General features: G+C 36.5%; 1 protein-coding gene across 3 annotated transcripts in view; it reads right to left on the bottom strand.

Moving 5' to 3' along the window:
- Positions 1–2678: 2678 nt before the first annotated feature.
- LOC127871426 (vesicular glutamate transporter 2-like) overlaps positions 2679–13836 on the bottom strand; it is a 43242-nt gene continuing 32084 nt past the window's right edge. For all 3 annotated transcript variants that reach the window (XM_052414350.1, XM_052414346.1, XM_052414361.1), the window contains exons 5-13: positions 12471–12558; positions 11999–12085; positions 11650–11783; positions 10134–10280; positions 8055–8187; positions 6934–7044; positions 6526–6653; positions 5893–5977; positions 2679–3764 (exon numbers count right to left, since the gene is read on the bottom strand). In XM_052414350.1, coding sequence (XP_052270310.1) covers positions 2893–3764; positions 5893–5977; positions 6526–6653; positions 6934–7044; positions 8055–8187; positions 10134–10280; positions 11650–11783; positions 11999–12085; positions 12471–12558 — 1785 coding nt within the window. In that variant the 3' untranslated portion in view covers positions 2679–2892. The remainder of the gene's footprint in view (positions 3765–5892; positions 5978–6525; positions 6654–6933; positions 7045–8054; positions 8188–10133; positions 10281–11649; positions 11784–11998; positions 12086–12470; positions 12559–13836) is intronic.

Genomic DNA, 13836 nt, shown 5'->3' with positions numbered 1-13836 from the left:
CTATGTATTTGTTTGTCGCAAAGTCAGTGGAACACATTATAGTACACAAGTCCAGTACTGTTATCATTGCAATTTATTTAGCTGATCCAATTCAAACACAACATTTTCTAATGTCTTTAAAATATTTTGAACAAGATAAAGGCGGTGGCCCCACAACAACAAGTAAGTGTGACCTAAGTACTTGGTTGTCTAACGCATACTGACTTTCTCTACTGAAGTTAATATATTAATATACATTGAAACACTCAATGGTGATGTGTGCAGTTTAAGAAGGGAACATGTGCAAAATCATGTGTCCAAAGGTAATAATGTATGCAAGGGATATATGTAGACGTTAGCCTGTCATTTACATGAGATTATACAACAGTTAAAAGGCTGCATGCTTACCCACTACATGACTAATTATTGAAACAAGCAATGGGCAATTTCTTGGTTCATTTTCCTAGTCTAGTTAGATGTAATTTGTAAATATTTAGGTAGACACGAAATTGAACTTAATGCAAAACAAACATTAATACAGTTGTTAGTGATTTATCTTATGCACTATGTGACATGTTGATTGAAGTTAATTTTTAGCTCGACTATTATATATGAAATATATATATTGGAGCTATCCTACTCACCCCTGCGTCTGCATTAGCGTGCAAATGTTTAAGTTTTCGTACTACCCCAAATATTTTCTTTGTCCCTAGACATATTGCTTTCATATTTTGCATACTTGTTTACCAACATGACCCAAACATATAAACAAGAGCAGACAACTCTATCAAGCATTTTGTCATATTTATGGCCCCTTTTCCACTTAGAATATGCAGCAAATGTTTAAGTTTGTGTACTACCCCAACTATTTTCAATGTCCCTTGACATATTGCTTTCATATTTTGCATTCTTGTTTACCAATATCACCCCAACCTATAAACAAGAGCACACAACTCTATCAAGCATTTTGTCATAATTGTTGCCCCTTTTACACTTAGATAATTAAACATTTTGCTTAAATTGCCATAACTTCTTTATTTATGATCATATTTGACATATTGCTTTTATATGTTGCATACTTGTTTACCAACATGACCCCCACCTATAAACAAGAGCAGACCACTGTATCAGGCATTTTGACATAATTATGGCCCCTTTTACACTTAGATAATTGAACATTTTGCTTAAATTGCCTTTACTTCTTTATGATCACATTTTATTATTACTTTGACAAAACAACACTTACCTGAATACCACAATGGATTCCACCCAAACAATACTTCACGCCCCTACCCAGAATCCCTCCCCCCCCCATTTTTTTTTTAAAACATCATCTAATTAATTACCCCACCCCACATTATACCCCCCTCTCACCCCCCTACCCCCCCCCCCCCCCCAAAAAAATTTTTTTTTTTCCTTTTTTTATTTTTGAAAGATCGTCTAATAAATTATTGAATATGAACAATTTCCCCATGATGGCTGACATTATACTGTCAGGCACTCGAATAGTCGAGCGCGCTGTCCTCTGACAGCTCTTGCATTTAAGGCTAGCCTTTGGAGAATAACGCTTAATACACGTGCTTAAAGTGCCGTCTGTTCAGGTTTATTGGGGCCAACACTTTCCTTCTAACCTGGATTTTCTTTCAGAGGGAAATTGTTGTCCTAGTTTGGACTGTGCGGAATACCAAGAATATCTCAGACTAAAGAGTTACTACCAGGCTAGCTGGCGTAGTAGTTGGAGCGAGGATGCTATATTTAAATCTCACCCTAACCACACAATGTTTTGAGTGGATTGGTATTTAACCAGGTTTTCCAAAGGAAAAAAATGGTTATTAGATGGGTGAATGTCGGTGGGCTGGCGGGCGGAACAAGTTTGTCCGGGCCATAACTTTGGCGTTCATTGTGAGATTTTAAAATCATTTGGCACATTTGTTCACCATCATTAGACGGTGTGTCGCGCAAAAGAATTACGTTGATATCTCCAAGGTCTAGGTCACACTTTGAGTTCAAAGGTCAAAAATGGCCATAAATGAGCTTGTCTGGGCCATAACTATGTCATTTGTTGTGAGATTTTAAAATAATTTGGCACATTTGTTCACCATCATGGGACGGTGTGTTGCACGAAAAAATCACGTCAATATCTCCAAGGTCAAGGTCGCCACGACCAAAAATATTTATTTTGAAACAAAGGGGTTTAATTGTGTATGTTCAGTTCAAAAGTTCATTTTGAGTTGTCTCCCTTTATCAGACTTTTTTCACAATGAACCTGGTTTTTGTCCCTCGTTTAATTATTTGTTCACCTTTTCTCCGTGTAGCTCCAAGTAGGGCAGTTGTGATCGACTGCCAGAAGTATTTGGAAAAAGGAGAACCAATTCAGTCTTATTTGCATACAAGATGATAGAAGCTTCAGGCTTTCCAGAGAGGATTGGCTTACTTTGTTTACTGCAAAACATCACAATTAATTGCACAGTTATATTTTATTCATTACACATAAATGCATGAAAAGATGTAACTATGATAAAATTTGCTTTTTTGTCTAAAATGGTTATCTTATCCTATGTATCAAGTTGTCTTTATCAAGTTTATGTAGTTTCATTCTGAGGCAGTGGTCTTTACCACTCGCTTACCTTGTTTGTTGTTCTGTTCTTGGGCTCCTTTATATTTGTGAACAGCCAGTAAGAATACATAGGAATAAGACAAAAAACGTAACATTTTATTTTCAAACTACTAATAATAACTAAAAGCATACAGTACATTAAAATGCATATCCAGTCCACTATAAACTAGTTTAAAGGGCTGATTGAAACATAATCATTTGCCTGAAAATTGTTCTCTAACACCAAGAATATTTTATGACAAGAAATAACGGTACTATAAACTATAAATATCAGAACAAAATTCCTAATTGATATCTTAATCAATCAAATGTTCATTCAAAGCAAAATCTATCTCTGTCTGAAGAGCCAAGGACTCTGTTTTACTTTCACCTTTCTTGGGCCCATTTTTCAGGCCCATGTCTTGCATAGCTTCATTATATTGCCCTATATTGGTGTCACCATCAGGTGTGTCAGTTCCTTCATCTTTCACAGATTGCTTGGTACCATCTTTATTCTCACTACAGTGTTCTAGTGGATGATGAAACTGCCCCGTTATTTTGACTGGTGGTTTGTCACCTATACTACCCTGTAATGTACTGCACTTTTCTGACTGATGGCAAACACTGGCTAGAGCACTGATATCATCAACAACAGATGTATTTGCTTTGCTATAAGGTTGTCCCTCGCTGGCGTGTAACGGAGATTCAGACCCTTTGTCATCGCTATTAGCTTCAGAATTGACCATAAAACATTTCACTTCCTCACTATTATAGCTTTTGGATTGGTCCATAATTGGACCAGGTTCGGGTTTTACCTCACCATCTACTGCTACCTTACTTTGGTGGCCTTTAACGACAAAACTTGACTCCAGTTCCAACTCATCATTTATAGAATCTTTAGAGATGAGAATAACTTCCATGTTGCCACTATTATGAACATCATTGGCCTCATGATTAGACACATCATTTCCCTTTTTGTCCGCCGTCCCATCACCATTGGCAACTGGTTGTAATATTGTATCAGATTGCCTCGCGATCACAGTTGTGTTTTTGCCTACTGGCGTATACCCAGTCTTACAGGGTGGGCAGTTTTGAACCTGGAGGGCCTTGTATGGTTTTCTGGCCAAAGGATCAATTTTCTGAATGAGGCAGAAGTTTGCTGGAGGGTTGGACCACCTCTGAGCTTCGCCTGCAATATTGGATGTTGATAATATGTGTTAAACTTCTGTTTATGGATGGGTGCAAATCCCTCGATATACGGTATAATTATTGTTTTATGCAGTGTTTTCCTCATTGATTTCTTTACACCCATGATGTTTCATGTTGAAATCTTGTACCTTATCTGAGATACATGTATAGCACTAAAAAGTAACATTATACAAAAACAGCAATGGGCAATAACTCTTATTTAAGAAAGTGTAGTGTAATAGTTCTTGTGCAAGGGAATTATACTCATTGATATGTATACACCCATGAAGATTTATGTTAAAATCTTGTATGTTATTTAAGATATAGCCCTAAAAAATTACAGTATTAGAAAACTTCTCTAAAGGAAATAATGCATATTTAAACAAGGGCTGTTTGTAAAACATGCATGCCCTCCATATGGGCTGTCAGTTGTAGTGGCAGCCATTGTGTAAATACGTTTTTTGTCACTGTGACCTTGACCTTGTGACCTACAAAAATAAATAGGGGTCATCTGCGAGTCATGATCCATGTACCTATGAAGTTTCATGATCCTAGGCGTAAGCATTCTTGAGTTATCATCCGGAAACCATTTTACTGGTTCTAGTCACCATGACCTTGACTTTTGACCTAGTGACCTGAAAATCAAAAGGGGTGATCTGCGAGTCATGATCAATGTACCTATGAAGTTTCATGATCCTAGGCGTAAGCGTTCTTGAGTTATCATCCAGAAACCATTTTACTGGTTCGAGTCACCTTGACCTTTGACCTAGTGACCTGAAAATCAATAGGGGTCATCTGCGAGTCATGATCAATGTACCTATGAAGTTTCATGACCCTAGGCGTAAGCATTCTTGAGTTATCATCCGGAAACCATTTTACTGGTTCGAGTCACAGTGACCTTGACCTTTGACCTAGTGACCTGAAAATCAATAGGTCACTAGAAACCATGGTCCAGAAACCATTTTACTGGTTCGAGTCACCTTGACCTTTGACCTAGTGACCTGAAAATCAATAGGGGTCATCTGCGAGTCATGATCCATGTACCTATGAAGTTTCATGATCCTAGGCGTAAGCCTTCTTGAGTTATCATCCGGAAACCATTTTTCTGTGTTGAGTCAGTGACTTTGACCTAGTGCCCTGAAAATCAATAGGGGTCATCTGCAAGTCATGATCAATGTACCTTTGAAGTTTCATGAATCAGTCTGTTCATGATCCTAGGTGTAAGTGTTCTTGAGTTATCATCCGGAAACCATTTAACTGGTTCTAGTCACCGTGACCTTGACCTAGTGACCTGAAAATCAATAGGGGTCATCTGCGAGTCATGCTCAATGTACCTATGAAGTTTCATGATCCTAGGCGTAAGCGTTCTTGAGTTATCATCGGAAACCATTTGGTGGACGGACCGACATGTGCAAAACAATATACCACCTCTTCTTCGAAGGGGGGGCATAAAAAGTGTAGTGTTATGGAACTTATGGTTCTTGCTTATGAAACTTCTTATTCATCTCTACCCACCCATGAAGTTTTATGTTGAAATCTGGTAAAAACACATCATAGAAAAAAGGGCAATAACTCTTATTTAAGAAAGTGTATGGTTAAAGCATGTGTTCATGGAAATTTTTCTCATTAATTTCTATACATCCTTGAAGTATCATGTTTATATTTTATATAGTTTCTGAGATACATCCCTTAATATTTTGTGACGGACAGACGGAATTCTATATTCCTCTCCTAAGGCAGGGGACAAATATACTTGCTCCATGTTCAATGTGGAATCATAACATAATTAATCAAATTAACCACACAAACATCATGGGGAAACAGTCTCGAGTTTAAATAGTTAGAAAGAAAAATCTTGTTAATATATGTAGTGGGATAAATGATGCTATGAAGATGAAGATTTCATTAAATGGGAATAACTCATCAAGTGATCCATCAATACAGATCTACACCAAAGATCCTCTAACCAGTGATAAACATGTTATTTAAATAAGAGTTGTGCATCACTGATTAACATGCATACACACAGACTTGATTAAGAGGACTGTAGTAAATCCAAGTACATTAAGCAACTTTCACCAATGCATCATGCAAACAATCAAAGACTAGGGTAACACAAACTAACTCACCGGAGCCAAAGATGAGAAAGAAGATAGTTGCCAGTAGTATAATGCCTGCAGTAAGGTAGAACACGTTGGCCCAGCCAGCAAGGTCCTGCAGTAATTAAAAGTTATATAGTGAGCCAGTTACATGCAAGGTTGGACAGGCAATTATATTTGCATATTTTCACTATTGTTGACACGTTTATTATACAGTCTGACACGTGGTTCATGGAGATATAATCAGCATAGACGTTGTCTGTCTGTCTGTATACACAAATTTAAGCAGAGAACTCCTCGTTCACTTTTAACATTCAATCTTGCATTGATTGTTCCTTATGACATGAAGATGTGCATGATCAATTTTTAACATTTACGTTAAAAAATACATAAGTATTGAACATTTTACAATTTCTGTCACGTGCAATAATTTTATAATGGTATTACATTCACACAAATTAAAATACAAACATGCATACAAGTTTATCCCATTTAAAATCATTCATCGCATAAGAAAGCAAAGTATTTTGAACGCCATGTTTGATTTTATTGTTGTGTTTCAGACGCCAAGCTTCTTTTTTGTGTTATAAGTTTTGAATATAGCCAATTTATACATTTGCTTCAACATACACAATGTATTGATTTGTGCGCCCGTTATGATACCTGTTTAACGGTCAGGTGGCCTATTGCTATGGGAACAAGGATGGCACCAATGGTGCCAAAGGTCGAGGTCACCGCTACAAGGACGCTGGCATAACGGGTTGAAAGGTCGTAGTGATTCACTGACCAACCTATAAAAATAATTCATATTTAAAAAGATATGAACACTTTAAAAAAATGTCACATGTGTTGTTTTTTGTCAAAATGTTGATGGCTCAAGTCAAAAGTACCGGCATGCTATTTGGAATCGTGGTATTGGTTATTGGCAGATGATACCAAAACATGTCGTTAAAGTGAACACTACTAAATAAATAAAATAGTTAACATTTAAGGTTAATTAAGTAAGCGAGAATGGTTGTCATAAGAATTTTATAATTGTCTGAAGTGTAACATCTGCCTGTATCTACGCACCTGAGGTGGTTAGACCAAACGCCCCTATGGACATGGTGAGGACTATGATGACGGCTAAGCCGCCGGACAGAGCGGTCAGTACCAGGAAACCCACGCACTCAAGGCCGAAACCTGCACACAAATCAAATAGTCTGATTCAACCTCTCATTTACAAAATACAGCGGACCAGTTCACAATATGGCCGAAAAATTGTTTATCACAAAACACATGTAACCAGGGTGTATAAGCAACGGGGTTTTCGGAGGTTTATACCACAGGGAAAAGTATCGATTTTTTACTATATACTATATATAATAACGGTAGTATATATATATATATATATATATATATATATATATATATATATATATAGTATGTAGTAAAATCGAGACTTTTCCCTGTGGTTTATACACGGGCTGGACAGAATGTAAACACACCGTTAAGAGCTTTATGTTTGCAAATATCTCAAGTTATTAAAATTCATTTGCATAAATCTTTAGATCTTGTGCATAAAAAAAAGTTTCTCATGCAGTCTGTGCCGATATTATAAGGTATAAGAATAAATCTTTGAATACGTCCGAAATCGGTGACAAATTTAACGTTGCGTGAAGCATAACCGTATAAATTAATGCAATACACATAGATTTTTTAACCAGAACACGTGCTTATTAAATAAAATTATTAAATAAATATGATGTATTTCATTCTGCCATAAGCAGCATAAAAATCTGTCTTTTATGCATTATTTGAAATTTTTAAGACAAATAGTTTAAAAAAGTTATTCGAAAAAGCACCTCTTATCGGTTCCCACAAAGTCACGTGATTCTGCACCTTGAAAACGCTAGGTTGTTTTTAGTTATCGAAATCAAATGTTTTATTACACTTACGGAGTAAAGGTATACGCAGCCCAACACTTATATGAAACAAATATCAATCGATTGCGTTTAAACAGAATCTACATAGTCGTATGAGTGTGTAAGTTTTCAAATGAAGAACTGAACGTTACCGCAGCCGGAACCACCAATACTCCCAACGCTAAACGCCAATTTCTAACAAAGTGTTCTTCTACAAAAAAAATGTAAAACACTATATTTCACAAGGAAATGTATGGTTCATATGATTAGCTCAATATGTAATATTACCAACGCCAACGAGTATTTTCCTAACGACGGTGGTGGTTAGATACTTCTTGTTGAGAAGCAGGTCAGCCACGATACCACTCACCACCGACATCACCATCTTGGCCACGTGAGGCAGGCTGGCCAGAGCACCTGCCTGGAACCAGGGGGATACTTGAGGTTCTGAGGATTTCTCATTTTGAACTTTTTAAGCTTTGATTTTTAGTTTAAAAAAAATATACATTCAAGTAATAGTAAAGAAGTTAAGAACATAACACTCTGATCCAATAGTAGCAGTGTTTGTCTTATTCCGACAAGCTGGTTCAAAGATTTTTAGACAAATGATTTTTTAATCATTAGTTTGACCGTATAATTGTCAAAATAATAACATTTAAATTAGAACAAGGCACAAGCGGGTATCCTAAATACAATTTGCTCTTAAATTTTCGCCTCTAAGGAAAGGCCTTGTAGAAGGGTAATATTCAGAAAGGGCAATTAAATAGCGAACAAAAAAAACCTACAATTTGTACACATTCAGCGTTAAACCAGACTATTTCAAATACATTGTAATGATGATAAAAATACTTTGGAAATTTAGCATAAGGCAAGACAATATCAAAAACTAGCAAAGACTCCGATTGTCTAGCAATCGTACTATGCAAATAGCAAAACACTAACAAGCATTCAAATCATACAAGTGTATTTATATATAGGACGCGACTTACAAACATACAGTTCTGGTTAATTAACAATCTGTTTAAAATCTTTACGGTACAATACTTGGTCCTTTTTACGGAATGAGGTAATTATCGCTAATTATTGGACATTGTCGGCTCGGGTACTACTTAAATGGACCCCGGATACTCTTAAGTATACTAAAATGTACCCCGGTACGGAAATTAAACTAAAACGTACCCGGGAAATCTAACGCTAAATTATGTGTATGTGTCCGAAAATAAAAAAAAATATTAAAAAATACAGGTGTCTGAAAACTAACAGACAACAAATATGTAATTGAAAATTTAGAGACGCTCTAACCATATTTCATCGACGATCGGAGACGGCTATGCAATGTGTATCAAAGAGTAATAGCATGTTTTTGTAAAATACCACGCTGTATAGTATAAATGACTTGTATATATGTCTCACTTAAAGCTGTTAGGTTAAAGTATCGGAATACATAGTTATTTACCAAATAACGCACAATGGTTCAATAATTTAAGGCATTCGTCTGTCAGGTTTTATAACCTTAATCTTTTGGTTTACACGCATAATTAAAGTGTCACGAGATAAGCAAAATAGGGCAGAATTCGGGTTAAATAGAATTGTGAAATAAACTGTCCGAAAATTATGAGTTATTATCGGTAACTATGGACGAAACTCCAAATGTTCAAAAAATTTAGCGCAACAAAAAATATTTATTTTGACAAAAAAAAACGGACCATACGAACATTTAGTGTCCGAAATCTTAAGAGTATCTCTTATTCTCATAATATCGACCCTACTTATAGTAGCGTGACTTTAACGAGCAACGCTCGAGAAGTGCTGAAAAATTAATGTTTTTTTTTAAGTTGTAATTTATTTGTTGGTTATCCATGACTATTACGACGATAATTCTCGTGATTTTCGGTATTTATTGGAAAGCAGGTAATGTTTATACCAGAGTGATGCTATGATTTTTAAATGAGGTAATACACTAATATGTTTGTTTGTTTCTGCATTAGTAATAGCTTTATCAAATGTTTTATATGCCGCTTATTGTTTCATAAAACAAAAAAATATTTAAGATCCTATTTAGAATAAGCACATGCGCATAGTAACAAATCTTAGCAATCATCAGAAGGGCCGATATTATGAGAACCATTGTACATGATACAGATTTCTACCTGGAGCTGAATTTTAGCCAGTATTTTGTCAAAACAATACCGATTTAAATAAAGTACATGTATTCGTTGTTATGTACAAAAATACACATTTTACTATAGATTGATATAAATCACATGCGCGTTTTGTATTTGGCCACTTCCAAAATTCGTATGTACTCATCAAAAGGGTCGATATAACGGATAGACATGCGAATTACAGTACGTCACAAGAACTCACTTCAGCAATATTGAAGCCGAACTTGCTCAGATACAGGGGTTCGTTGGTCAACATGAGGCTTAGGATCCACTGACGAACGAAGTGACACAGGCAAATCGCGGCCACGGGAAGTGACGTCAGAATGGACTTCCATGGGATTTTTACATTCTAGAAAATAAAAATTTAAAAACTACGCACCAGATTTACCCGTATATTTAGTTAAATGCAATATTTCTTGTGAAATGTTGAAAGCGTATGACCAGAATTGAATGCTCTGCCGAAATACATCGGACTATACCTTTGCCGCAACACCCATTTTATATATATAAAATTTATGTTTTTAATGTTGTAAAATTGCTTTTACTGATGATTTTCAAAATACACATGTAATGAAATCAATAGTGGACTATGGATTCATGTGGGCGATGAAGTGTGTTAGTGAAAAAAACAGTTAGCGTTTGTCCCCCAAGAAGCTTCAATGTTAGGAATACGTTATACACTTAAATTTCGCGCACAGGTTGTTCTGCTATCAACGTAAGTAAGGGTGAATGGATCTAGACTTTCTACCATTGGGCAGATATATATTCTGTATTTAACACTCACACTTAAATTGACGTGAACCAAAATGAAAATAAACAATAATGCCCAAGTCTGGTGTACATAAGTATGCGCAACATTGTAGACGGCTGGTCGACGTGTGTTTCTTCTTTCTCAAAAATTCCCTTTTATGTGAACCAAAGTTAATTAACTGAACCTTGGTCTCCTTTGTATACATTTATCTTGAGCCGCGTAAGTAAACTTTCAATTAATGCTTGCTCAAATTTGCACTTAAGATGCATTCAACATACCAAGTTGTGTGGATAAATATAATATAGTGATAACATTGTAGGAGCAACACAACTTAATTTACTTTATCTTAAAAAGCTTTCAAGCCCGAATCGCTTATTCATTGTCAAATCCATTGACTCTCTTAGGACAAACATAGCCAACATTAAAGGAATTTTACAAAGAAATTTGACGAAATTGTATGACTGTGTCCCCATACCTTTCATGTGTATACCGATTTTTATTCCACACAAATGCAAACAATTACCCATACATCTTTAGGAATTAAAGGGATTATAATATACGAGCACGTATGCGGGCAACCTCGAAGCGAACCTACATTAAAAACATCCTAAACTGCTTAGAATATATTATTGGTTACCTCTGCGCAAACCGGAAATCCAGAGGTAAGGCTAATTTTATAATAAGCACCCATGGTTGAGTTCACTTGATCCGTAGAATGTTTTATAAACAGATTGAATTATTTCTTTTGTATAAATTTTAAGGGTTTAATCTAATGGAAAAAATAACACATTTCTTTGCACATTAATTTCAAAGTACTTTCTAGCTGGACATATTTTGGGTAGTTTTTATGTTAATAGGGGAAAAACAATAACTGCTTATAAACTGCTTTTGCATCTTACAGGTCAGGTTAGAGAATAGTGGTACTAACTCGAATAATTTTGCGACAATTCCACTAAAGATTTCAAACCTCATAATCAATGATGTCATCACCCTGCGATTGCGTCATGAATTCAAACTCCGAGTCGCTGATGTCGGCGTGGTGGGAGGGCTTTTCGTAAGCGAAGAACGCCCATAGAAACCACCACAGGATGCACAGTCCGCCTAGCAACAACACGAGAAAACTTTATTTTTAGTTGTTAATTCTCACATTAAGATGTGAAGTTGAGCCGGACTTAAAAAATACATTTTTTTTAATTGTTTATTGTCATGGGGATTGGTTTACATGCCTTTTTGCTACGATGTTATACTGCAAAGCCAACCCTTAAAAATTATCGTTATTATTTATGAACTTCTGGTGTTAATTTACCACGACTTACCGAAAAAGTAGAAAATGTACTGCCAACTTTGGTAGTGCGTGATTGCGCCTGCGATGGGAAAACCGACAATGGCCCCAGCGTAACAACCTGAATACGGAACGCATTACGTGATTGATTAAATATGACAACTTTACCGGTTTAACAAAATAGTATATGCCACACTAGAGCTATTGTACAAGAGCAGATGGTATTTTTCATGAATTAATTCTTCTACGTTCACACATTTGTTAATATGTAAGAACTCGGTTCGTTATTAATTTAATAATAAAGAAAAAAACTACATGCATGTCAGTCTGTGCGACATGATGTGTGATTTTTTCTGAGTTTAAATACTGTTTGAACAAAACAAAAACAAAATTAATTTCAATCAGTACGACACGTTTCGCCCGAATATGGATTTCAAGTGTGAAGTTGAACATAATTGACACAAACTTAGGACTCTAAAAGTGCCCGGGCCCCAGGTCATACTCACACGAGAGCACGGCGGACACCATTCTGCTCCTCTCGGACGGCGCCGCCCAGTGACGCAACACGCCATAACAAGCCGGGTACAGGCAGCCCTTACGGGGAATAAGAATATATATTATTAATTGTGATATTCCATATTGCAGGCACGGAATTTTTTCAACCGTATGTACGTCACATTCAGTGATATTTTTACAAATTTTCTCATCTGAGTCCTGGGACTCGATAACTTAAAAATCTACGAGACCCCGTTTTGAAAGCATGAGTCCAAATATTAAACGAAATTATTTTTTTATAGAAATTTCAATGCATTTTTGGGACTCACCTAATTCGAAACTTTGCATCCCCAGAGGTTTTTGTTAGTCAATGACGCAGGACTCGCAAGTAAAACAAGACATGTGTTTGTCAGAAACACCATGTCCCCTACTGCGCCGCTATGAAGCTATATTTTTGACATTTGACCTTGAAGTATGACCTTCACCGTTCACCGCTAATCTGGGACGACACTTTACGCATATGCAATAAACCCCCTTTCCACAGAGCACGGCACGTATGTATTTGATGTAAAAAAAAAAAATGTGGGGTCAGGGGGGTGGGGGTTAGGGGGTTGGGGTGGGAGTCGGTGGGGGAGAGTCGGTGGGGGGGGGGGGTCGTTTGGGGGGGGGGGGGGGGGGTTGGGGTCGGGTATAGTTTTATTTATATATTATTTATATAGCTTCGATTTATATAACAAAATTGTATACGTGGGCAGGTGAGATAACTATGTCCATTTAAAGGTTATTAGTTCCCTCGACATTGTTTTTCGACCCTAGATCTTGAAGGATGATGTTCACCTTGAAATTTTAGCACTCAAAATGTGCAGCTCCATGAGATACACATGCATGCCAAATATCAAGTTGCTATGTTAAATATTGAAAACGTTATTGCCAATGACAATAGCTCGGGTTTTGTCCGAAAACAGGCGAGCTAAAAATGTGTTTGTCAGAAACACTATGTCCCCTTCTGCGCCGCTTTGAATTTTATTTTTTTTACCTTTGACCTCGAAGGATGACCTTGACCTTTCACCACTCAAAATGTGCGGCTCCATGAGATACACATGCATGCCAGATATCAACTTGGTATCTTCAATATTGCCAAAGTATTCATAAAATGAGCGATTTTGGCCACATATACTTGACCTCTGACCTTGAAGGATGACCTTGACCTTTCACCACTCAAAATGTGCGGCTCCATGAGATACACATGCATGCCAAATATCAAGTTGGTATCTTCAATATTGTTAAAGTATTCATAAAATGAGCGATTTTGGCCACATATATTTGACCTCTGACCTTGAAGGATGACCTTGACCTTTCACCACCCAAAATGTGCGG

Source organism: Dreissena polymorpha, chromosome 1 (genome assembly GCF_020536995.1).
Source record: "Dreissena polymorpha isolate Duluth1 chromosome 1, UMN_Dpol_1.0, whole genome shotgun sequence".
In the NCBI taxonomy this organism is placed as follows: domain Eukaryota; kingdom Metazoa; phylum Mollusca; class Bivalvia; order Myida; family Dreissenidae; genus Dreissena; species Dreissena polymorpha.
This window is presented reverse-complemented; position numbering and strand designations above follow the sequence as displayed.